At 36.4% G+C, this 26622-nt stretch overlaps 1 protein-coding gene across 2 annotated transcripts; it reads right to left on the bottom strand.

Annotated features, from left to right (window-relative positions):
• Positions 1-1044: 1044 nt before the first annotated feature.
• On the bottom strand, positions 1045-23939 carry lingo3a (leucine rich repeat and Ig domain containing 3a). 2 transcript variants are annotated; one of them, XM_077226488.1, is made up of 3 exons: positions 23495-23939; positions 22291-22315; positions 1045-4655 (listed from the first exon to the last, which is right to left on the bottom strand). In XM_077226488.1, exon 3 carries the CDS (start codon positions 4622-4624, stop codon positions 2807-2809), a length of 1818 nt encoding a protein of 605 aa, XP_077082603.1. In that variant the 5' UTR covers positions 4625-4655; positions 22291-22315; positions 23495-23939; the 3' UTR covers positions 1045-2806. The 2 variants fall into 2 exon arrangements, with proteins under 2 accessions (XP_077082603.1, XP_077082602.1); XM_077226487.1 differs by lacking the exon at positions 22291-22315.
• Positions 23940-26622: the final 2683 nt, after the last annotated feature.

The raw sequence follows: 26622 nt of genomic DNA on the forward strand, positions 1-26622 counted from the left end.
GTTTTTGTACAGAGTGCTAATCTCTATAATGGCTAAATGCATATTAATATTGCATTGACAGATCTTGCATCTTTGGTGTGAAAGTGAAACATGACACTTCTCTTTTTTCAATTTATTCATAGACTGTCAAGTACAAAATTCCTAGCCACACACAACTAAATCTACGACATCATCAAGACATCAGATCCCTCTCTTTTGTATTACGATCACATTTATTTACTATTTCGATTTTTTTAGGGTTGTCGTGTGAGAATTACAACCAGTGTGATACTTGTAATTTTGTACTTAAATTTATTTAAAAGTCAAAAGGTCATACCCTACTTAAAACATTTTACTTATGTTTTGAATGTTTATATTTATATATATATATATATATATATATATATATATATATATTATTTGCCTTCATGTCTGTGCTTTTTAAATCCTGCAGTGAACAACTTTGTTTTGTGTTTTGTTTTAGACAGCAGATGGTACAGTAGAAAAGTGTCATGACAAGAAAATAACTGACATTTTCTTGTGCACACATGAGCTGACTATACCAGATGCTTATTTATGACCAACAATTGCTCACTTGTCATGTCATTTTATTCAAAGTTTGTAAGACCGAATCGAAGTATGTTGACAAGCTGCTGTCCTTATTGAAACTTTTTAGACAAAAATAGACACTTTTTAGAGAATCAGGACTGGTGGTTTGTAAGCTGGTTATTACCGATGTAAACCTGAAGACAAATAATGTTAAACTGAATTTATTCGGCCCAATTGCATGGCTATTCCCTTCTGATTGGGGTTTATTGTCCTGGTTTTAAAAATGAAAGCATTAAACTTTAGTTTAGCCTATTTCAGTTTTATCTAAATATTTATTTTGAACCTCCTTTTCGCATCTGAAAAAATATTTAAAAGTTGAGAACCTAAAGCATCTCTGTCCTTTGAGATATATTTATTAGATTACATAAATTAGTCAAAAGACCCTGGATTGATTTATAGCCTTGCTTGTGATATAGACATGAAGAATCAGAAAAAGAAGAAATTCCAACACAGGGATTTAGATACATGCTTTTATAAACAGCATATTTGTTATTAGTACAATATAAGAACAATATTCTTAACATATTTAAGAATAAAAACATCTAGAACATAAAAATGTTGTGCATCCCCAATTTATTTTACATTAAAATAAAACCGTAAAATGACTTTTTTTTACAAAAAATATCAAAAAAGCATTAATTACTTTTGAAGTAGTTGATGACAAATTATGGCAGTTTTGCAATGTACATACAATGCTGATTAAAATAAGACAGGGCGTATTCGATCTGCTCAAACAGATCTGTTAATCTAATTATTTTAAGTTGACCAATAGAAGGCAACAAGGTTTCGCCTGATACCATGTGTTCTTTAAACTTTAAACATTAGGGGGCAGCAGAACAGCTTTGCAAAGTGCCTTCCTGTTTCATTTTAAGCAGCAGCACTTTAGCAGGGAACATTTAGTGTCCAACACCTCAAAAATACCATTTATAAACAGACAATAAGCATAAGAACTCCATGATGGATCAAAGGATCAGTGACTTGTACAGAAAAAGCTATCTTTGATTGTATTGTTTCCCACTTTGTACTCATGCAAATTAACATGAAACAATTAATGAGATTGACATTCCCTTTTACACACTTTACATAGAAGAGGCATAAAGACAATGTATATCGTCACCATCAGTAATAAAATGCTCAGATTTTTTTTAAGGAGTTTCACACATCATCTTTGATTAATTTAAGAACATGTTATATTGAATAATAGTATTTCACATTAATTTGACAATGAAAACAGGGCACCAAAATGTACACACAAAACAGCAATATATACAATAAGATACAAAATGTCGTCAACCCAGTGTAGATACTGAGGCTATTGGTGTTTAGCTGATAAATATGTAATGCTTTATAAATACAATGTGCTTTTTATTTTGTAACTACAGTACCTTTGTATGTGTGTGTGCGTGTTTAACTTTATGCGGGTATGACTCAGAAGTAGGTGGCAGTGTAATATAGAAGCAGTCGTTATCAGGGCTCATTATCCAGAGGAAATAAAATCAACTGAGATTTAATTAAACCGTTTTAATTTTTTTAACAGTCTTCTAGCAACCCAGTGGTTAACAGGTTGAGATTTGAAGCTATTCCAACAACAAATCCTTGTTTCATTGGCAGTGTGAAATGTTTATGCCCATGCCTATAGACCATTGGGCACTTAAATTGAATTGCTGAGGCAAAATGCAATAATGTACCTTATTTTTTTTATTTATTTTTTTTAAATTCTGCTTCTTTGGAGGGACTTGGCAATTTGTTGGCAAGCAGAAAGCACCCATTTAATAATCATAATTATTTCTACATTAACAATATTAGTAAATCCCACAATAACCTCCAAAATATTAAGAGCACACTTGAACCTTCTTTTAATTAGGAAATTAATTTTAATAGGAAATTAAATTTTTAAATAGTCATTATTCATCACTACAAGCTTGGCCTTCTCACATGAAAAAAGTTCAAAATAAGTCTCTAATAACAGCCAACCCCACACAGATGCAATTCATCATAAATGTCTTAAAAATTATGTAAAATGTCCCAAGTCCCCAAAAGTAAGGTTAGATTATAAATAACTGCTGATGGAAAGTACCTCTCAGTAACTACATTACTACTATTAAAAGCCTCTGTGTCTTAAAACCTGGACCTATAGCTATACGCAGGACTGGTATTAGAAATGTATTCCAGTTTGAAATAACAATAAATTGCGCTTTACCCCTTGAAACTGTCCAATTTATATCATCTTCATGTTAAACTTTCGTGCTCCTCCTTGACCCCCACTGGCAGCAGGACCATCTACCTTTCTGAATGAATACTCTACTGAGAAATTGTTCTTGTGTTGGCCTCGTCCTCGGCTCCACACAAACAAGAGAATGAAACAGAAAAGAACCACACCCAAAAACATAATACAACCCATTGCTGTGGACACCAGGATGGTCTTGAGATCCAATGTGAACTTCAGGAAGACACGCGTGTCGTTTAAGTTAGTGTCATTAAGATCACCCACGTAGTAGGTGCGATTAGCTGCTAGAGCACCATCCAGTGGCAATCCACTGACTGTCAGGGTGGCAAAGTAGGTGTCGTTGCCACCAGCATTACTTGCTATGCAGATGTAAGTGCCGCTGTCTGTTACCTGGGCGTAGCGGATCTCCAACGTACCTTCAGGCAGGACAATGATTCTCCCAGTACTCTTGGTGGTGATACGTCGTCGCTGAGGTGAAATCCAAAAGATGACCGGGGATGGGTCTCCATCTGCTCTACATACAAACGACACTACCTGGCCTTCACGTGCCGTCAACTGTTGCAGCTTGCGGTTATGAATTTTGGGCCGCTGACAGGTGAAATGGTCAAAGAGCGCTGAGTCCGAAAAGGTACTAAGTGCTTTTCCTCGCACTTCCAAGGGTGTGGCGCAAACGGGCGACTTTCCGTTGAAGTTGAGGGTCTTACGGCGCTGCAGGATCCACAGTAGGCGGCAGTCACAGGACAAAGGGTTCCCATCTACACGTAACGTCTCCAGCGTATTGACCGAGTGGAAGGATCCCTCCTCCAAGGTCACCAACCCATTGTTCGACAAGTTGAGCAACCGTATCTGTTGCAGGCCTCCAAGACCATAGGGCTGCACTGATATCAAGTTGGTACCAACTAGGTGTAGTTCTTTCAAGCGGACAAGGTCCCTCAAGGCCCAGGACTCAAGAACCGAGATGGGGTTGTAAGACAGATTGAGGCTAGCCAAGTGAATTAGGTTGCGAAGAGCACCCGTAGGCACGGTGGAAATATTGGTATTGGTAATCGAGAGCCAAGACAGGTTGAGACCTTGGAAGCTGTGCGGAGATATGTACTCAAGGAAGGGCCAATGGTCAATCTCAAGAGCCCGCAGTCCACCCAGTTTGCGAAAGTTCTGCTCTTCCAACAAAGAGATACTGAGGTAGCGCAATCGAAGAGTCACCAAGCCTCGAAGGTAGGAAAGAGACTGTCCAGTTATAGAAGTCAGATTGCACCTCTCGATGGTTAGCTCCCGGAGTCCCACCAATCCCAGGAAAGCCTTGTTTGAAATGTACACCAGGTCATTATCACCAACTTCCAAATTGCGGAGGTTCCTCAAGTCCTGGAAGGTGAAGTCTAACAGGATGACCAGTTTATTCCCACTTAGGTCCAGAGTGGTGAGGTTGGTGAGACGTGAAAAGGCACCCATGGGCACGAGTTTAAGTTGGTTGGCTCGCAGACGCAACACTCTAAGATTAAGCAAGCTGGAGAAGGCATTAGGCTCCAATACGCTGATGAGATTCTCACTCAAGTCTAGCTCCTCAAGTCTAGAGAGAGTCGCCAATTCATTGTATTCCACCCAGCGTAAACTGTTGCAGCTCAGATCCAGGAGCCGTGTGTCAGCTGGGATGCCCCCAGGAATAGATCCCAGGCGCTTGTTCTGGCACATCACAGCTCTCTGATGAGAGATGCAGTCACAGCGCTGTGGGCAGCTCTGACCATGTGCTATGGATGCAGCGGTTAGGAGCACAAGCAGCCCCGGTAAGCTCAGGCATGGACAACCCGCCATGCCCCTTCCCTACCTTACAGGGGCTGGATCACTGCACCTCACACCAAGAGACAAGAACACAAAAAAACAGGTATTGATGAATCATGATTTTTGCAACTCTCAACTATAACCACTTCTCAGGTAGCGTAAAAAAGCCTACCCATTACTCACCAACACATTTATGTACGAGCATGTGTAACTATTTCTAACATTGTTTTAAAAAACATAGGCCATAAAAATGCAACACATTTTTAGACAAATTCTTGCAGTAAAGTTAGTGTCATTTCAAGCAGTAAAACTGCAATTTTAATGAATTTACACTCCAAACAAAACACAAATAAGGATTACTTTATACCTAACTGGGGTATTTCTGCTTTTCTATAACCACCTACTCTCAGGAAGTGAATTTGCATTTTCATTCACCCCATCTAACATTGTGTTAACATTTTTTTGAACAGACAAGTTGGATGATGATATTGCACCAAATTCTATGGCCAACTTTGTCTTGGTGAGAACAGGCCTTTAAAATGTAAGATTAAGCCACTGAAACATCAAGTGGTTAAGTTTAAATGCAATATGAAACAGAAACCTGATAGATATACTCAGTGAAAATCATCATGGTAAAAATTAAAGGAGAAAAAGTATGTTATGAGCACTTTACACTTGAACATTCAAAAATCTCAGATGGCTTAACCCCCTCTTTAAGATCATGACTTATTTTTCCATCTTTATAAGCCACAAAATAAATGTACTGCAACAATCTTTGAGCTAGGAATGGCTTCAAAGTCACTATGATTATGCCGATTTCTGTTAGTTAGCATTTTAAAAAAAATACATAAAAGATAAATATTTTAATGTCAATTGATGAGATCCCAATCAATGCATTTTCAATCAAATCTTGAACATTTAGGCCCACACTGGTGCTAACGCTTAACATAATGAGACTCACCTTGGGTTCAGAAGTTTATTAGTCCAATCTCTGAGTACCAGGATATTATTGAAAATTTAGCAGCGTTATTTCAAGATGTTCCCCTGCACAACTCCCATCCCCCCATCATCTCTGGTAACCAAAACACATGTATAGCCCCTGGTTCAAACCCATATCAGTTGACATTAAGAAGCTGTCCAATGAGCATAGACAACTGCTTCAAACAATCAGCAGTGACGTGAGTGAGGTGAATAGAAAACTACACCTGACTATGACTCAGGTGTCATGGGTCATTATGTCAGAAAATCATGAATACTAATATTATAGGCAACGATTAACACCCTGCCACTTTTCTTTCCACCCCCAACGTCTCTCCCCCTCAGAAATGTCAACAAACCATATTTCAACAGCTTATTAAATTTAATTGTCTTCAGGAAAGTGCTCCCATAAGAATTTATATGCCATTCTGACTTGCAATAACTCCAGATTGCTGGAATAGAGGTGCTCTAACTATATCATTGCATAGTTTTAGGACATACATTTAAAATGATATTGCCCCCTGAAAGGATATTTTAAACCAAAATGAATCTTTTACACCAAAATGTACATTCGGTCAACATCTCTCACTCTCACTCTCATGTCATTCCAAACCTGTATTACTTTATTTTCTTCTGGAGAAAACAAAAGATGATATTTTGAAGAACTTTTCTTGTCCATAAAATTAACATTAATAGAGCCCAAAACCAACATTGGACCCCATTGACTTTCATTGTATGGTAAAAAACACTTTTTCAAAATATATTTTGTTTCACAGAAGTCAGCTATGCAGGTTTAGAATGACATGAGAGTGAGTAAAAATGAATCTCTAATGATTTTGAAATACATTTTAGTTCCAATTTTAGCTTCATCTGCAATGGAATGTAAATGGATCTGGCCTCGACCTGAAATTGTCAGGAGTAAATGAGAGACATTGCTACCTGTTTGCTCTGTTGTTCACCTCAGCAAGGTAGCATGTCACCTGAGAATTACATAACAGCTGTTAGTCGATACGTGAAGGGCAAATCAAGCAATTAGTTTTTCCCCATAACAGCTGTTGAGAGGCCGGTTAATACATAAAATATCAATACAAGACAATGGCAATGTTCTAAAATATATATATATATATTAAAAAAAAGGAAAAACACTGCTGCAAAATCTAAAAGAGATGCCAAAAAAAAGTAATTGGACATTCTAATCACACGTACAAATGTCTAAATTGCATTAAAAGCTAAATATCTCACCAACTGGTGATTTTAAGTGTGTAGTCAGTCACAATAACCATGTTCCGTCTTCACATTTGACATCCACAAATACCCAAATTTTTGTCATTTAAAACCTAACAAACAAAATTTTTTGGGGAGTGCTTTGGTTGAAAAGTGTGTTATATTTCTTGAAAATAAATGCCACTTAACAGTGCTATTGTTAACTAAAAATATAAAAATAAAACTATTATATTTTTTATATATATATTTAATAAATTATAATAGATTTTTCGTTAATTGACAAAGCTGAAATAAAATATAAATATTATACAAGAAACTATTAAAATGAAAACTGATAAAATAAAAGCTACAAAATATTATAATAGTAAATAAATAATACTAAAATAACACTAGTTGGATATTTTGTTATCAAATGCAATGATGAATTAAGTATGACCTCAGTTTCATTTACCATTTTAAGTCTACTTAAGGTAAGTGTACTTTTGGGGCACTTTTTTGTCTTTCGTCTCTTTATGCAACCATAAGAATCCTTAAATTAACGCATTCTGTGGAACCATGCTATTTAGAGCCGAAGTGAAAAGGAAATGAAAAACATTCAAAAATGTTGAAGGAGTACTTGTTTTGAGTGGGAAAAACATGTAACTAGGTGGTGCTTGATGTTCCTGTCGAATTCAGGATATAAACAAGACTAGATTTAATGATGAGAAAGAAAAAATAGCAGCATAAGCGCAAGCTGAAATCGCACAAACATCAGAGAGAAAAGTAAATCTGGGATGGGGGGAAAAAAACAATTAAACAGATGATGCGGACCGGGAGCAATTAAGGCAACCTAGTACCTTAATTAGAGAGAAAGCACATAAAAAGGAATAATGAACGCACACACTGGAGGAGATAAAAAACTCTAGGGCAGGTACGAGAACTCATGGAGTGGCCCGCCCGTAAGCTGAAGGGAAGTGTGTGGAGGCGTCAGCTTTCCCATATATCACCACTGGATCTGCACTAGTTTAGTGCTGCTGATGGCACTCTTCAACTCACATCGATTTCAAATGCTGCCCACACATCTCTTTACATAACCGTACATATCCTCCTCATTGTGTCTCTCGCTGCTCCGCAAGCCCATCTATCATCTGCAGCTCGGGGAGACCTTACAGTGGCCAGTGAGGAGACAGTCAGTCGGGATGAAGCGGAGCGAGGATGAGGAAGGGGCAAATGACAGATGCTCAGGTTGAATGTGGACTCCCTGGAGGGGCCGTCTCAAGGGGAAGACGTACTTCAAAGAGGCAATGGTACCCTTGGCCAAACAAAAGCTGACAAGGGCATCAGTTTGTTAGCTGGAGAACAGAAGCCAACTGAGAGCAGGGATGTTAGTGGATTCAGCAGACGTTTGCGAGTTCAAGGAGATGACAAACAAGGAGCAGAGACTGCGAAATGCTGAAAGTGCGAAAAGCAAACAATTACGGCTTTAATAATTTTGAGCACAAATTGACTCGTCATTCCAAACCTGAACAACTTTCGTTCTTCTGTGGAACACAGAGGATGATATTTAGAAAAATGGTTTTTTGTTCATACAATGAAAGTCAATGAGGTCCAAATGTTGTTGTTATTTTGGACCCCATTGACTTCCATTGTGTCGACAAAAACATTATTCAAATGATCTTTTATGTTCCACAGAAGAAATAGCCATAGAGGTTTGGAAAGGCAAGAGTATTAGTAAATTATAAAGATACGGATCAGAGAGTAATCGAAAATTTAAACGCAGTTGAAAGTTCAAGACTTTATGGGTCATTTTTCAACACGCCCTGGAAAACGATCACGACACTGAAAAAAGTCAGTCCCACCCAAAAAGCGTAACTCAGTGAGGCTGATGTTTGGAAAGTATGTTTAAACCAAATTTACACTCTAAAACTACAAATAGCTTAGTTGTAAATAAAACCGAAATCACGATAGGACTGGCTGATGCTTGAATAAATAAATATCTGCACTGTATGTTTGAATAAACATATCTGCACTGAACATGAATAAAATCATATCACCTTTAACAAAGGAAGGTTAAAAGCATTCATGAAACTTCACCTGATCTGGTTCATGAACAGACATGCTAATCAGCTAAAAGCTAATGAGCGATGACATGCTATTGTAGAAGCAGCGCAGAACAATCACAAACAACTCTTGAGGGGATAGAATATCAATTGTGTTTCAGGGAAGAAAGACAATGGTTCACCGCAGGCTGGGAACATGACTTGTTTAACATGCATATTTAATACAGGCGAGAATAGAAAGGCCACAATGCTACTATTGATTGGCATTGCTCAGTTTCCTGATGGGATGAATTATTTAGATTATCATGGTCTATGAACATGACCTACCAGAACAAAGACATTGACCACGGTTCCTTGATGGACCTCCTCCAACAAGAATAGTGATGTAATGACTTGAACATTCGCTCTTTTATTGGCTCACAATCCTGAATAAACTGACAGCTGCTTGGCAAGGCGCTTAATGCTGGTTTTATCTTTGCTCATTGAAGTCGGGTTAGATGTCTTGATCCTTGACTCCAGCTAAGATTTAGGAGCTAGATAATAATTTGGATAGGTACTGACTAAATGTGGGAATCAAGACACCAGAACGTAAACGGACAACCATTAACTCAACCATCATCTTCATAGTGTTGTTTTCAGTAATCAAAACATTCTGAATGTGTTTCCGTAAATATGTGACGAAGGCCAAAAGGTCTTGACCTTGAGAGAATATACAGTTCTCGATTAAGAAAAGAGCCATTTGGTTTCATTACCAGATGAACAAACGCGATTTACAGCCACTTTCCACCGACATATGGAGGGCACAGTTTCTCCACAGGATGTTGATAATGGCGTTGAAAACAATGGCTGTTGGCCAAAAAGTCACATAGGCTATGTGAAAATTGGAGAGAAACCAATGACGCAAGTCTTGCCATCCTCCTCACAGTTTTGTCTGACTCACAGCCTTCAGGCCACATCTGACTCATTTACACCATTATAATGGAAAGTCTTCAATATATACCAGTATTAAAGTGCAACTTTGAGATGCAATCTAATGATTTTGTCATTAAAGATCCATTTGCCTTTACTGAACAATGATCACATGAGCCTTTATCACAAACTGCAAGCATATTTATTTTGGTACTCATTAAAATGTTAGGCCATTCACACTTCGCATAAGCATGTTAGCATTTTTTAAGTAAAATATTTAGTTATGATCCTTGAATTTGATCAGCCGTACGATGAGCAAATATTGTTGATATTTACTCCAACAGCACAGGGATTAGCAGGTGGGAATTTAGCAATTCTTTCTAAAAATTACGTCGCAAATTTAGATGGTGGCGACAAGTGATTTGTCTTTATGAACAAGTCAATGACTTATTTACCATTGATTTGTTCAAAAACAAATTCATTTAAGAATTAAGCAAGATTGTTTATTATTAGTAATTCAGTAAATCATTCACTGAAACCCATTTGTTAAAACAAAACACCACAGAACATCACATATCTTCACTTTTGGTTATTTTTTGGGAACCAAATAAGAACTAACCTTCCCAGAACATTGCAGGGAGTATTTTTTTTATAGGGGGGGTATTACTCTAAAGATTAGTTTCTAGTTTTCTTTTATAACCATAAAATATTCTTTCTAGAACGTTGCAGGGAGGTGAATGAAACATCACTACTGGTTGATTTTTCTGTGGCTCGTCCTGAGCTATTTCTGGTTTCAAATAGTAACTGGAACTGTTACTAATTATTAACATCTTATTTTTTGTTTTTCAACATTCACAAGTCACTGGAGTGTGTTCAGTGAAGTAGCTCAGATTACAATGATGGTGAATGTCATACTCCATTATGGCATGACTCATCATATTTAACTCAGCACAACACGTCCAAGAGAGACCAAATCCTGAGGCATCGAAGAAATAAAATTTTTTGTGCCTATGGTATCATCTTCAAAATGTCAAAACGTACACCTCACAATATTTTCCACCATATATAAATGACCTTCCGCTTCTGTATATCACAAGTTCGGTTGTCCTTGTTACGCATCGGCTAATGAGTTCCACTGGGTAGTCCAGGTCCTAGCAGCACTGCAGTCAGCATGCATGTGGACAGGGAGTAAAGTAGGTCAGCCATGTATAGTCAGCATGCATGTGGACAGGGAGTAAAGTAGGTCAGCCATGTATGACACCCCTGGCATTTGGGCACAGCTAACAGTACCCGTAAATTAACATCCTCTCTGTAAGCCCTTCCAAATTGAGACACGGCACTGACAGGAGTGCTCCCAGTCACTGGATGTGTTAGGGATGCTCAAAGCAGAGGAAATAAATTAAGAGGATTACACCAGTGGTATACAGATTGTGATTACACACGAGTGCGGTGTCATAAACTTAAAGCATTTATTACCATGACTCGATGTTATGAATTTGACCGCTAGCATGAAACACCATCAACTTGTGAGTATGTAATAAAGTCATATAAAACTAAGTGGAATATGGACTCATATTCCAAAGTAACTATATAATTATTTAATTATGGCACCCTTAACTAATTAAATATATAAATAAAAGAGATATCCTTACCAAACTACCCAGAGATTAATTATCATACATGCAGTCTTCTTAAAAGTCTAGATTTTTTAAAAGTCAAGGGACAAAATGCCAAGAACAAATGAAAGCGTTAAAAGTAAAAACCATGCTCATGCAAGAAAGGACGCATCTAATTATGATGTCTTCCACCATGAACCTCTTGAGATACTTTTCCTAACTGCCAATTCATTGGCACAATTGACTCTTGGGGCCAATTACTCGTAAACACAGGGCAATAAAATTACAACGCATTCCATTAGGGGGCGAATATAACACTGAAGTTGCCTAAGCTTTTAATTAGAAAGACGCGAGAGCTGAAGAAGCGGGAAGCCTGCATTGCATGAGAAATGTCTTTGGGCAGTTTCAGAAAAGGCCATGGCCTAGCTAGGTCACAATGCGGAGGTTGGATGCTGTCCTGCGGTCGTCTCTTTGGCTTGAATGGATTAGAAGACACCCTTCACTGGCTGGCATTCTAACCCTGTCAAAACGAATCACTTCAGACTGCCTGGCCAAGGTTAGCTATGCCTTCCATGAGAGTGGATTTGGATTTATAGCATGTGATTTTGGAAACACTGTCACACACAAAAAAATTACATTTTACAAAATTGACAAAATTCGATAGATAAATAGTTTTACTTCCCCTGATTCTTTTGAAGAATAACTTCAGTCCTGTTTGATAACCTTTTAAGAAGGCCAGGACACATCAGGACTGATTAGCATTAATGCTATAAATAGCTACAAATAGATTCACATTTACACATTTACGCATCTTACTTGCACAGGATCTTATTGCAGCACAGAGCTAATGGGCTAATAGATAAGCAAGCTGTTCATTCAGTAAAAGCGTGACCTTTGGTTGAGATTTGCCAAACTTTACTGCAAGTTGCAGCAGCTGCAAGGACAATCAGACCCTCCGGCTGTTGGCAAACCCTGTGCATGACTTTTAATTCGCCTTTAATCAATGTTCTCGCAGCTTACAAATCAGCAAGAGCAATTAGACACAATTAGCTGGAGTTCTCAAGCACCAATGAAAACCGCTTGTTATTCTCCTGCTGCGTGAAAGCTGATGTTCAGTCTTTGTCTCAGTAACTTACTCCGTTCCTCACAATTATCAGAAGCCTTTGGCAAAACCCCACAAATTCACCTCTGACATAGTGGCTCCATTTAAAAAACTAGAAAGCTGCCTTGCTGTCTACATAGTCAGCATCCTAACCATTATGGAACTTCATATGTGACTGATTCAGAGCCCACTACATAAACAGCAACTCACAAAATAGCACTGGAGAATGCGACTCAGTTAGCATGTTGCTAAGCTAACAGAATGCTACTCTAATAAGAAAATTCTTTACAGAATCAAATACAACTTATAACCAACATTTCCTTGTCCACCATCTAACTTATTTTTTACTGAAATTAAGCACGATGCATTAGCATTAGCTTAAAACAAGGTATCTTAAAAAGCAGAATAATTAAGTTGCCTACCTTCATGTCGAGAGTATGCCTGTGATGCCTTAAAATACTGCCTCTTTAGGCAGCTCACTAGGCTTTAGAATAGACATGTATGGAAGATGGAAACCTAAAAAGGCTAGAAATCCATAAACTGTCAGTGAGAGTATAATGGCATCTATAAAATTGCAGTTTAACTGTCACTGTCCCACTAACAGGACATTTGGCGCTCTTTTTATTGCCTTTTTTCCTAGCACATATTTTAGTAATCATCATAAATTAGGTATCATTTCAAAGCTTAACTCAAAATTCATCCGTTTTGAAATCAGATATTACGTTACCATAGAAACTGTGCTTTTAATCTGATTTCAAAGCGGGCTCCTACCGCTGAAAAAAATGTGGGTTTTTTTTCTAATCTTGACAGCGCATATAGTCTGAAAGCTCTGAGACGCAAGGTTTCGTATCTTTCGTATCATTTGATTTACAGTAAACTTAAAACTTCTATACTTTTTTACAATTTCATTTTTTTAAGAGCTTTCACTTCTGCTGAGTGCCTTTTTAAAAAAGAGACCAACCTTAGGTCTGTATTCCAAAGCATTCATGAATCACAACCATTTAAGTTTGGATAGTGCATTTTCACATCTTCACTCAGAAAGTGACGGTTAAGGGGTTAAGCACTGAGGTTTCGCTGTTGAAACGAGTGTCAAAGAAAAAACTGCTTTTAAAGTGTCTCAAAATCAATGGTTGCTCTAATCTCTGTCAGAGTAGAGTTCAACTGCCTTGAGAAGTTCGAACTCGACTGAATGGCAAAGATGAAGCCTGGCAAATTCACACTGATCAAATCAAACACTCACACTCTTGGCTCACTTTAGTGAATTAAAAAGAGAGGTTGTAACTTCTTGACTAGTTTAGCTTTTGATGGAAAATTTACAGTCCATACTAGAACATGACTCCATACATTTATCACTGCATTCAGTCGACCAGTATAAATTTGAGAACACAGTGACAACCATTTGACACCAGCAGCTGTTGCAGGATAATGAGCCTGAGGTTAAGTTTGGAGACAAACTACGTTTGAAACGTACGTCTACAGAAAAAATGTCAAAATATAGTGCCAATTACAAGAAAAGTCACAATTATGAAATATAAAGTCGCAACTAATTAAGAGAAGAAATAAAGTTGCAATTGTGAGAAAGTCACATTGTGAGATAGTGGTAGTTACGAGAAAATAAATGCAGTTCTGAAGTATAAAGTTGCAATTACAAGAATTAGGTATTTATGAGGAAAAAAAAGTCACAATTGTGAAAAATAAATGTCAATTACATTCGATTTTTCTCTTAAACAGGCTTCATTAGAGAAATGTGTGCTGTGCAGAGCCTTCAACAAATAGGCATTAAGAAACAAGTGCTTGAATTTATTAAGCAAGAGAGGAGGTAATTCAAACCTTGAATGGGTTTCCTCGAGCTTGCTGGATAATAAGCTTCTCGGATCTCATTGTAAGACTGATTACCAGCAATGAAGAAAACGCAAAAACACCAGCAGTATCCAAAAGTAATGCTGTTTAACACCCACTCTGTGTCTAAAACTAGAATTATGAACATAACCTTAAATTAAATGAAAGCCATGGAGTATACTTAGTGTTATGCTGCCGTTCTGACAAAAATATGTCCAACCTAGACAGAAATATGACAGGCATGTGCCGGTGTAAAAAAGAAGGATTAACCGTTATTACACGGCCGATGTTCTGGGACAGTGGCCCCCATATTTTTGTTCTGGATGAGAGCCTGGCCTACTTCAGCGTCTTCCTTAATCCTGTGGCACACCGCCTGCTTTTGTGGTTTCCAATAACAGCTCTAATCTCTGCACTGGCTAGACAACAGTGGCGTAGCGGTGACAGCTGGCAGACTTACACTGTCTCTAGGAAAGAGACCACACGACAGCAGGCTAACCAGAAGCAGAGGATGTCCCGTGTAAAACCTGCTGCATCGCTAACGTTTTCGCGCTTTTTGGGATTTGACCACTGATCTATATAAATGACTGGATTACTCATTGCGTTCTAAACTGCCAGCAGGCGGTGAAGCCACCGGAAGTGTTCGAGTGGCCATCTTACTATTCCCTACCTCATTGACCTTAAGTCACCCGATTTTCAGCATTTCAGTCACACGTGAAAAGTTTTCAGGATATAGGTAGGTATATACATTTCGGGGCAGGATAAGCGAAATCGTTAAGATGGTCGTATCTACGGCACACTGTCGACACAGGTAACTGAACTAACACAAAATAGATTTCTGTATAAATGTGATTATACAGGACATATTAAGCATGAACGTATGTCTGGGATTATTAACAAAAATATTCATTATAATATTACAATACTTACAATACCCTATTACTCAATTGCACTAAATTACATTAAAAGCGACAGAATAAAAGCTTGGAAATAAAGCTTCATGTCTTTAAATCCATACGCGTTATAAGTTGTGAAGTGTGTATATTATTTCCTGATGTCTTCTGTTGACCAACACCCACTTCAGACTCTCGGAGATCTAAGAAACTGTTCAAAAGACACGTCAGCTCAAATTCTATGGCTTTTCAGTTTGCGGACGACAACAACGTTGTCAAAACGAACCCCGTTGCAAAAATGACTAAAAATGCTTTATTCTGCTGCCAGGCCAGTAGGTGGCGATGTTACTTTGTAAATAAAGACTATGCACCCATAGACTGAACATGTAATACACATGTCACTGTTTTCGCAAATTCACGTTTTTGTGGGTTACACTGAGGCGACAACAATATAGTTTTCAAAAACGTGCACTTTAAAACCCGTTTTCAAAAGTTTGCATTTTCAGGCCCCAAAATGGCATTGTCGTGTAAATGAACTGCCAAAATGCCTAAAGTTTCCATTTTTAGTTGAAAATGACGGCCCCTTAGTTTAACACCTTGTTTTTACCTTATTTTAGCACAAGAACAGTGATGATATTTTTGGGAAACTACTCTCAGGGCAATTATATGGCATGACAGAACCAGGTTTGGGGAAAGATGGGAAGAAAGAGGGGATTGGGGGAGAATTTGACTTAGCAGGAACTTGCCGGGTGCTCCTTTTTACTCCGCCAAGAGCTCAAGCTTCCTCTTTTCGCTGGCACCATATAAATCCAGTGGGTGGGAGCCCCGTCAATGCCCCGGCGTTCGTGGGGAATTAACGCTGAGCCACTGCAAATGACTGACAATCCTAAGGTCTCTTTGAGAACAGGCTTAAGAGGAGAGAGAGGAAGGATGATGAAATGAGATATGAAGAACGAAGAAAGTACTGAGAGAATCCATATTTTCTACTAAATACTAAAATCGGTACTTTTTTCCAGCAAGCTCTGCAAATTCAAAAGAACTACAGATCTTTTTTCACTGTTTCTAAGTATGACACTTCTTGTAAGGACATTATCTAATTACAAACATTTGTCAAATAATAATAATTTGTTGATTCATTGAGATATATCTTCAATGCAACACATTAAATCACATACAAAAAGTAGTTGTGAAGAGTGTACAAGATACAATAAACACTCTGCTTAAATACAATGCAAATTTTTTTTGTTCCAAACTGATTTTATTTTCAATTATAGTACTAGTTATTAATTTCTGATTCAAGTTTTTAGAGCTAATTAAGTGTATAACTTCACATTAGCTCCATATTTGAGTACACTCATCTCTGAGACAGTGAATACTAATATTTCTGCAAAGGAAATAATCCTTCAGTAGCTAGGCCTAGAATAAAATACAATTAAATATATATAATATTGGATAACAGAATTAAAAAAAGAGAAACTCAATACCTGGGCATTTCGTTCCCATTGTATATATCATGGGAATATAAAAGTCCTGCTCAATTTCTCATCTCAGTAACCTTCTATGTTGCAAAAAACAATATTTCTATAAATTATTACAATTACACAATACAATTAATCTTAAATTATTAATTATTCTTAATACTATAATTGCATCATAAAATGTTACCATGGTTTAATTTAAGCAGGATTAAGGGCAAAAAAAAAAAATATTTTGCTATATAAGGGTAATGTTATTATATTTTCAGTAATACAGTAATGAGACATTCTATTGATAATTTGGGGTGAAATCGTGCTTTAATAGTAATATTGCAAATACACATTGCAAATAATATTAATATTCCAGAAAAGCTGATTATAATAATAAATAATGTCCTGTTTTCTCTTTGAATTTATAGATTAACACAATGGATTTCCCTGATCAAACAGATCTCCCAATTAAACATACATTTAACATACATTTTTTTATCTTCTCTTTCAGTAAAGCAGTCAGCAAACTCTACAGATGACCTTACCTGAGAAATTATGTGTATGTGACAAAAAAAGATGGATTACCCAATTACAATATTGCCTCCTTTCATGCGTGACAGTTTTGAGCTTCGACAGTGTTGCAATTTGACATTACCACTGATCGAAGACAGACAGTGAAGAACCTGATTGTGTCCTTGACAAATGTCCTTTCCGACAAACTCCACAATGACAGTCAGAAAACAGTCACATCAAAAACACTAGTCAAAGATTGACACAACAATAAAGCCAAGCTAGTGTGAGAGGAAAACATCTAAACATTTAAAGAAAGAAACACAATAAATTAACACTGAGAATAAATTAGTAATATTTTGTGAAATAAAGTTGAATTGAGAATAAATTAGCAACATTGTTTAAATAAAGGCCAAATTGAGAATAGTTATATTTTAAGAAGAGTCAAAATAATGAAAATAAGGAGCAATGTTTTGAAAAAGCAGTATTTTGTAAACAAGTAAAAAAATTTTTAAAAAGTAATATTTTGTGATTAGTAATATTTTGTGAACAAAATTCAAAATGGCAATAAAATGGCAATATTTGGAGAATAAAGTGAAAATTATGAGAATTAAGGAGTAATATTTGGAGAATATAAATATATTTGAAAATAAACTAGTAATATTTTGAGAAAATAGTAATGTTTTGTGAATAGTCAAAATTATAAAAAATAAAGTAGCAATACTTTGAAAAAGTAAAAATTGAGAATAAAGGAGTAATATTTTGAGGAAAAGTTGTAATATTTTGTAAACAAGAAAAATTGGAAAGTGAAAAAGTGAAAACTATGAGTAGTATTATTGAGAATAATAATATTTTGTGAACAAAACTCAAATTTATAAAATAGTAATATGCTGAGAATAAAGCAAAAATTATTAGTAATATTTTGAGAATAGTAATATTTTGAGAATAAAGGAGTAATATTTTGAGAAAAGTAGTAATATTTAAAAGAAAAGATCAAAATTATGAGAATAAAGATGTAGAATTAGGAGATTAATTCAGTAAAATCAAACGAACGAACAGTCTACCACATTCCAATGTTACATAAAGAAAATTTAAACATTAAAAGAAAGAAACCGACGGACGCATGAACAGACGGACGCATGAACAAAGTGAGAATTTGCAGTTGCAAGCATTTGCTGCCACATGTGGCTTTATGATCACAATGTGTTCTCCATTATAGCTGAATAATTCACCAATGCCTGGCAACAAGCTTGAGATGTTCAAGCTTGCCTGTCCTTTCTATTTTAAGTCACATGAGAAATGCATGGCAGGTCCTCTGAAGTCCCATCAGCACTGTCTATTCTGACTTCGGCCTTGCCTAGATGGATGCATTGACATGGGGGTCATTATATTGCCTCCTCGAGGCCCTGCCAGCCTCTGAACGACACGCAGACGCAGGAAGAGTAGATGTTATCAGGGGGTAACTTGGGGGGCAATGTGAGCAGAATTAATATGCAACCAAAATTCAAGATGTGGAAAAAATGTCCCTATGAGTCATTTATTTATATTTATAACATATATGATATTAAAAAATATTTCCAGAATATTGGCGCGATTGCAAATGTGATAATGATTTTATACAACAGTCCAGTAAACAAAGAATGAATATTGTGGTGTGACATTTTAGACGTAATATTGTAAATATTCTCTATTTTTGCTCTATTTCTCCAATGACAGTAGTTTCAAACAAGCCACAGAAAAAGAGTAAATCCGGGGGTTTTGTGATTGAGTGACCTAGTTGCTTAGTTCTAGATTGAATATTCCGCTTTGAAGGAATCAGTTGAATGGATGCTTCTATGACTCGTACATTAAGACGTTGATTTGGCGCCCCCTATTTGCCGTTTTAATTTCATAATTAAAATAATTTATTATTTTTTAGCATCTTATTTTTTCTATATTAAAATGATTATATTTAAATAATTAATCTCATAACATTATTTATGGTGCGGTAATTGCAGTGTAAATGCATGGATAGAAGAAAAAAAAAATGGTTAGAACATAAAAAATGCCCCTGGAAATCAATTTAAGGGGTCAAATATGGGCTATTAATAAGAATGTTAATATCTGGGTGATATTGCATAACAAAAATATATAAGCAAAGTTAAACATATGACATTTACTATAAAACCAATATAATTAATGCATCACCCTTGTGAATTTACCTTCAAATGTTTTATCTTCAACATTTTTCATATACTTGTTATTATAATAATAATTCCAAATTTTGATAATCATTAATTCATGCTGTAATAAATTATACACATATTATTAATATAACGATATAAACATAAGAAAGGTAACCAAGGTAATCAAAAATAAATAAGGTTGAGGCCAATATAAACTTTTTTTCGGTTTGGTATTGTAACTTGACTTGGACTTGACTTGACCCTTAGCAGGACTCGACTTGATTTGCTTGAAGTGAACCATTGACTTGACTTGGTTGCGTGTACATGCGACTTAGACTTGCTTGAGACTTGATGGTAGGGACATGAGACTTACTTGTGACTTGAACATGTGTGACTTACTCCCACCTCTGGTTAAAATTGAGAAAGTAGTAATAAAGTGAAAATTGTGGGCTTGATATCAATATTTTGAGGGAAAATATTAAGACATTGAGAAAATAAAAAATTATGAAAATAAAAAAAACAAATGAAATAAAATATTACATTAAACAAATAATGAAAATATACACTCAATAATTCTGTTGTACACGGCAAGAAAAATCCTTTACTTTGAATATTTTGTCTTATTTTCCAATAAAAATAAATTTGCAATATAGCGGTTACCAGCTCACTGGAGAGAATTATCAATTAATAGCAACTTAAAATGGGTTTGTTCTTGAAAGCTATCAAATAATTCAGAAAACTTGGAATGTACTACTTTTATGGTGCTTTGTGTCCTTTTTGATATTTGAAAGCATCAATCCCATTTACTGCAACTGCATGAAAAAGAGCAACCACAACATTCTTCAAAACATTTTCTTTTGTGCTCCTCAGAAAAAAATAAAGTCATGCATGTTTGGAACAACACGAGGATGAGTTACCGAGTGGGAAATGGTGAACTAATCTTTTAATCAGGAGACTGAGTTTAAAAAGCCTCACATTCAGTGATCTTTGAACAGAAATTTATATGCAAACCTTAACATACTCATGTGCGCTGCATGTAAAATCTCGTTTTGTTGTACTCCATCGGGAGCCTCAGATATGCAAAATAAAGCCTTGTTCCAAAGCAATGAATTAAACATTAACGACTGGCTCAAAACTGCTTTGTCCCCTTTTCATGATTTTTTAAAGTGTCCAATTACTGTACTCTGACTTGAAGAAGGCCCAGTCCTGCGATGATACAGAGGGATCTCAACCTCATTAAATGTGATACCAAAGAAACTCAGCAGCAGTTTATAAGGGCTCAATCGAGAACACAAGGACTGGAAAAATAACATGAATGCGGAGTATGTGCAGTATTAAACTCCCCATGAAATCAAAATGGACCCCTCTTACTTTATTACGGAATAATGCAGTATTTATTTTAAATGATTTATCCTCGCACATTATTTTTTTTAAACCCATGTGCCCTCGTAATTTTGAATCCAAATAACTTTTTGCAGTAACATCTCTTCTCTTATGACATGTTTACTGGTGTGAGGGCGCCCTACTTTTTTTTGTTTTGTTCGAGAAGCCGTTTCAATCGGATATACGTCACAATAGAGAAGAAAAGACGATTGCAACTTGGACAGGAAGTTGATTATTCCTTCCCAGCTGCAAGCCTGATCTTTATTGTCTGAACTGATCCGAACATAAGTCTTTTCCTCCTCCTCCACTGCCCACACGCAGAGTAATCCTCTCTGCTCATCATGCTTTCATCAGGAGCTCTGCATATCTGTTGTCATAAAGGCAACAATGAAACCTTATGCTGCTGATCCAGTAAAGACAGAGCTTGTCACTTACAGTAAGAGGGGCCTGAATAACCCAGGTTCAATAATGCCCTCAACACCAGCGATGCCAAAATGAAATTACCTCCCTCATTTTATTGCCATCAAAGTTTGTTCAATATGGTTTTGATGTTTAAGCTTTGAGCGGGGACGCTATAATGGAAATATGATGACTGAATAGTGATATTCCAACAGATGAGTTCTCAAGGTGAGAATAAAGTCACTTGGTACTTTCAAGTCATGTGGTAAAGATGGCATTTACTAGCTGCATGCACATAAACAGCACCGCAATGTCATAATTACGAGTGGGATTTTATTTAAGCCAAGAGTTTCCCAGTTGGGGACATGCAGTGAGGAAAAAAAAATGGAGGACACTATGGATGCAAAGTTGATGGTTGTTGAAATGTAGGATTTATTACTTTATCCGCCCCAATATATGATAGTATAGTGCAATTACAATAGAATATATAACCATTCAGTTTACAGAACCTTCCTAAATTGAATAAAGCACCTGATGCGCAATCTTTATTTATCATTTAAAAAGTCTTGCTGGATTTGAACGTAAGGTCAAAGTGCCACGAGAGCGATTTGAAAGTATACATCATATACATGATATCGGCCACCCGAAATATGTAAATTTTTTAATGCTATTATTATCAGCCCGATAAGAAAATTTGGCCGATATAGTAAAGCTGATATATAAAGGATTACTTCCGTCAGCTAAAACACTTCAGATGTGCTCTGTTCACCATGATGGTTTCGAATTGCTTGAAATATGATTGGAATCACTTCAAAAAAGGAAAATACAGTTAAGTCTGTAATATAGGCTACATAAAATTATAATGAGAACATTATAATTGTGTGCTTAGGAGGTGGCTTTTAAACAGTGAGACTTTTGTTTTTGTAATCAGGCTCTCAAAAGTGATATACAAATTTGGATTTAGATTTATCGGCCAATATATCGGTTATCGGCTTTCAAATATAAAGAGTTATCGGTATTGGTATATGACTTCCTAACTCGTATATGTGACCTTCCCAAGAGTACTTGAACACACCAACTTGTAATAATGCAAGTTCATGTTACATTTGTAGTACAAAATAATTAAAGGTAATAATGGAAAAACTCACACAAAAATGAAAATTGTCATTATTTACTTACGCTCTAGTTGTTCCAAATTCGTATGCTGGAAAATTTTCACACAAAAATTCATGCATCTTTCTATATGAGTGTTTATACTAACCATGAGACACAAAATTGTTCACTTGACACATGAACTACATTTTGAGTATTTTAAAGTCATACGAAAGGTTTATATGAGGAACCGATGCAAATTTATGAGACTATTCACTGATATTCGTGGGATTTTTGGTTGCGACACATGAGAACCAGTAAGGTTTGCCGTCAATGATGACAAATCTTGCACGATGCCTTGGTGTGCTATTTCTTAATCTTAACAACGTTCGTAGTTTTTAGTGAATAACAAATTCAATTTCCGTCTGTTCCTCACATAAAGCTATCAAAGAATGTATTTTTGCATTTCACCATGCAGCGATCAATGATGGATCTTTGAGCATTGCGCTCACGTGTCGTGCTCAAGTTCATTTAGTTCAACTTTTAAAAAAATGCAGAGACTTCTTTTTTTTCTTTTTTTTTCACTGCCCTGCGTCTCAGGCATCTTTGAATCAACCCTTGAGGTGTTTTTATCGTCTTGTGGCAGATATGGCCACTATAACCTTAATGCTCAAGTTAAACTTAGATCAACCTTTAAAAAAATATAGGAATCCAGCTGTATTGCAGGGTTTTTTCTTCTCATTTCACTGCTCTGTGACTCTCGTTTTTAAATGCAAAAACACATTCTGTGTGAATCAGCTCTTGTGGGGTTTTCTGTCTTTTTTGGACATACAGTTAGTGGTCACTATAAGTGCTACATACCAACTCTTAAGACGTCTTCTGTGAAACCGTTCCACGAAAGACTGCATCAAGAGTGTGGGTAAATGTCATTTTTTGGATGAACTACCCCTTTAAAACCACCTTGAAGAGGACGTCCAAAGACAGAGCAGGCGTATTTAAATGATGAGGCTTGTTATTTGTATTCACGAACACCACACAGGTAATTAAGCTGGGCGCAGGCTGAATTGTTTCATTAGACATAAATGGTTTTGAAGCTCCCGAAGCAATAGCAACTGATTTTAATGAAAAATACGGTATCCGCCGGGTCCTTGTCAACCCAACGGCAAAGATGACAAGTTACAGGTCAGACTTCCCCAAACAGCCCCCTATATTTAAGCCCTAATAACAGGTGGGACACTGCCAATTTGCCACACTAAACGGCCCCTTTCATGGAGAAGATGAAAGTGCTCACCCAGAACTTGACAGGTTGTAGGTCCACATCAGCCAGCCCTGTCAGCTCGGCGTACGCGTCTATCCTCGGTCTCGGCTGTCCCTCTCAGCTTCGGTGTGTGGGCTGTGCACAGCTGCTCGGGTTGAGTCGCACAATTAAGCTTGCAGATGCTCCTGACTGCAGCATCAGATTCCAAGATCCCAACCGGATCGTTCCTCTTCTCTCCACTGGATCGTTCTTTTGTCTTCTACTGTTGCCAGCCGGTAGTCATGAGGTTCTCCGTACACATTGCTCCAGTGACAGGAGGGAATAATGTGTGGCTTTCTGCACAAGTGTGTGAGGGAAAAGAGAGAGTGTGTGTGTGTGTGTGTGTGTGTGTGAGTGTATCAGGCAGGATGAGTCGTACTCTGTGAAACGGTGATATGTGAGAGAGCCTGCCTCTTTCTACTCTCCACTACGGCTGTATGGCTTCAAAACTCACACTGCCAGCAAACTGATCGCTAAGGGACCGTCTCGAAAGTGCAGACTAACTGAAAACAATCAAGAGCAATTCAATAGAAACAGATCCACTTGGCGTCCCGCTGGGTGATTCCTAAAGGACTCAGTGGCTCTTGCGAAAAGTACACGGTGAATTGACTCTTCTGTACTGGCTTGTTGGGTTTGTAATTTTTTCATACTCACCCTTGACTTCACAACTCAGTCCCTCGCCCAAAGCTCTCCATGTCCACGAGGTTGAATACTCAAGCAAAGACCAGCAGCTGGAATCGTATCATTTTAGCAGACATGTGACCCTCTTAATGCGCAATCCTTTTATCTTTTGTCTTGCATACAGTTTTCAGTTTTTTTCATCCGTTTACCTCCGGAGACCCCTCAGCAGGAGGTTAGTGAATAGAGAGATAGTATTTTTTCATTGTTAAGGAGTAGCTTATGGAAGACTATATAACATATACATTTAAAAAAAAAAATGAAATCATGCTTTGGTAACAAATTGTTTTCTTTAAATTTTCAAAATTATGAAATACAACAATATCATTTTGAGATGAGTCCAAATTATGAAAGTCAAAATTGAGAATTTAAACATCATAGGTCATAATTATGCCAGTCATAACTAATACTAAAAAATAAGTCATAAATGACTTATTGATCTGTCATAATTGACTTCTCATAATTTCTGACAAGTCAAAATCGAGACAGTCATAATTATGACAAGTTTTTTAGTTATAGTTATGACTGTCGTAATTATTACTTTGACAATTTCAACTTGTCATAATTATTCGATAAAAACCCATTCTTAAGAGGTTGTCAATTATGAAATACGTCGAAGTTGAGATACTACATATAATTATTAGACAAGAAAAGTTTTTTTAAAGTTATGACTACCATAATTGTGACTTAATCAAATTATGATGTAGTATCATTTTTTTTATGTTTATCTCAATTTGGACTCATAATTATGACTTTTATCTCTTAAAGACAACCTTTTAATCTCATCATTTTGGCTTTATTATGTCATCATTAGGATCTACCGAGGCATTTTTATATGTTGGATATGGGCGCTCACAGCAGCTAGCTACAAGTAGCTTCCCAGCTAAAGACATTTTCGCCACTGGGCTAAAACTCACACCACTGCAGCTGCTCAAAATATTTTTATTGGTAAAGGAGCTAGGCATGCACTGGAATATAACTATGAGAGGCCCTTCATCCCTGTTCTCTTCCTAGCTGTCCTAAATAGAATAAGAGATAACAATTAGTGCATTCAAAATAATAGCATTCTGAAAATAGTACACCAAAAGCAGGAGTATGTTTTTTTTAACAACGGATATGTGCACCCATGCATGCTTCTGCCATATTTTTAAAATGTAAAAACTAACAACTTTTAAATAATCCAACTTAATTAATTTTAGGATAGTTTATTTTAAAAGTTCTACACAACTATTTAAAAGTTTCAGGGATGCACGATATATCGGCCGCCATATTGGTATCGGCCGATATATGTTCTTTTTTAATGTTATCGTTATCGGCCTGTTAAGAAAATTTGGCCGATAAATAATGGATTATTTCCTTCAGATGAGACACCAGACGTGCACTGTTCACCATGATGGTTTTGAATTGCTTGAAATATGATTGAAATCACTTCGGGGGAAAAAATCTGTTGAAGTCTGTCATGTAGGCTACATAAAATTATAGAGAGAACACTTAAAATGAGACTTATTTTTGTAATCAGGCTCTCAAAAATTATATGAATTTAATTTTCTCTCTCAATATATCAGTTTTTGGCTTTCAAATTCAAAGAATTATAGGTATCAGCAAAAATTTTCATATTGGTGCCACCCTAAAAAAAATTGTCAGTACTTTTTTTTTTTTTTTTTTATAAATTAATACTTTTATTTAGCAAGGATGCATTAAACTGACTAAGTGTTATAAAGTTACAAAATATTTCTATTTCAACTATATGCAGTTTTTATTGTATTTTTGATCAAATAAATGGAGACCAGGGGCCTAAATTATAACCGTTGCATACGCACAAAACAGGCCCTGAAAGAGGCGTACGCCACTTCCGACGCACAAGTTGTGATTTATAAAAACAAACTTGACGGGGAAATTTACGCACCTGTACGCAAACTCTGACCCATGCGTATGAACGTTTTGGAGATGAAGCAGTTTGGCGACATCGATGGTGAGCTGGAGCTAAATATCTTTTTGGTCATTTTTAGACAGAAAATCTAAAGAACATTATACATATACAGAAAGATAATACAAATATAATTTCACTCACCAAGCCAATCACTTGAAGCAAATATCCATCCCTTCTTAAATGTTGGGCCGTTTGGTGAAACTGACACATATATAGCCCATCTAACGACAGATGAAGTAAAACCGCAATACTTCATTATGAGTCCTAATCATAAATATAGTGCATGTTCACAATAACAGTTTGAACAAAAGAATGATTTAAACTATGTTTTACTTCTGACATAAACATTTAGATTAAATATGCCATTCTCATTAATGGAGTTAAACACTTAAACTACATGAAATCATTACTGAGAAGTTACAAAAAAAATTATATTCAATAAATAGAAATATTTGTTGTGGATGTAATGCTTTTGAACCCTTTTCCTCTGGCATGCTGTGTTTTAATGTTTTAA

The sequence above is a fragment of the Siphateles boraxobius genome, unplaced genomic scaffold (assembly GCF_051911475.1).
Source record: "Siphateles boraxobius isolate OS27281-9 unplaced genomic scaffold, OSU_SipBor_1 13, whole genome shotgun sequence".
Lineage (NCBI taxonomy): Eukaryota > Metazoa > Chordata > Actinopteri > Cypriniformes > Leuciscidae > Siphateles > Siphateles boraxobius.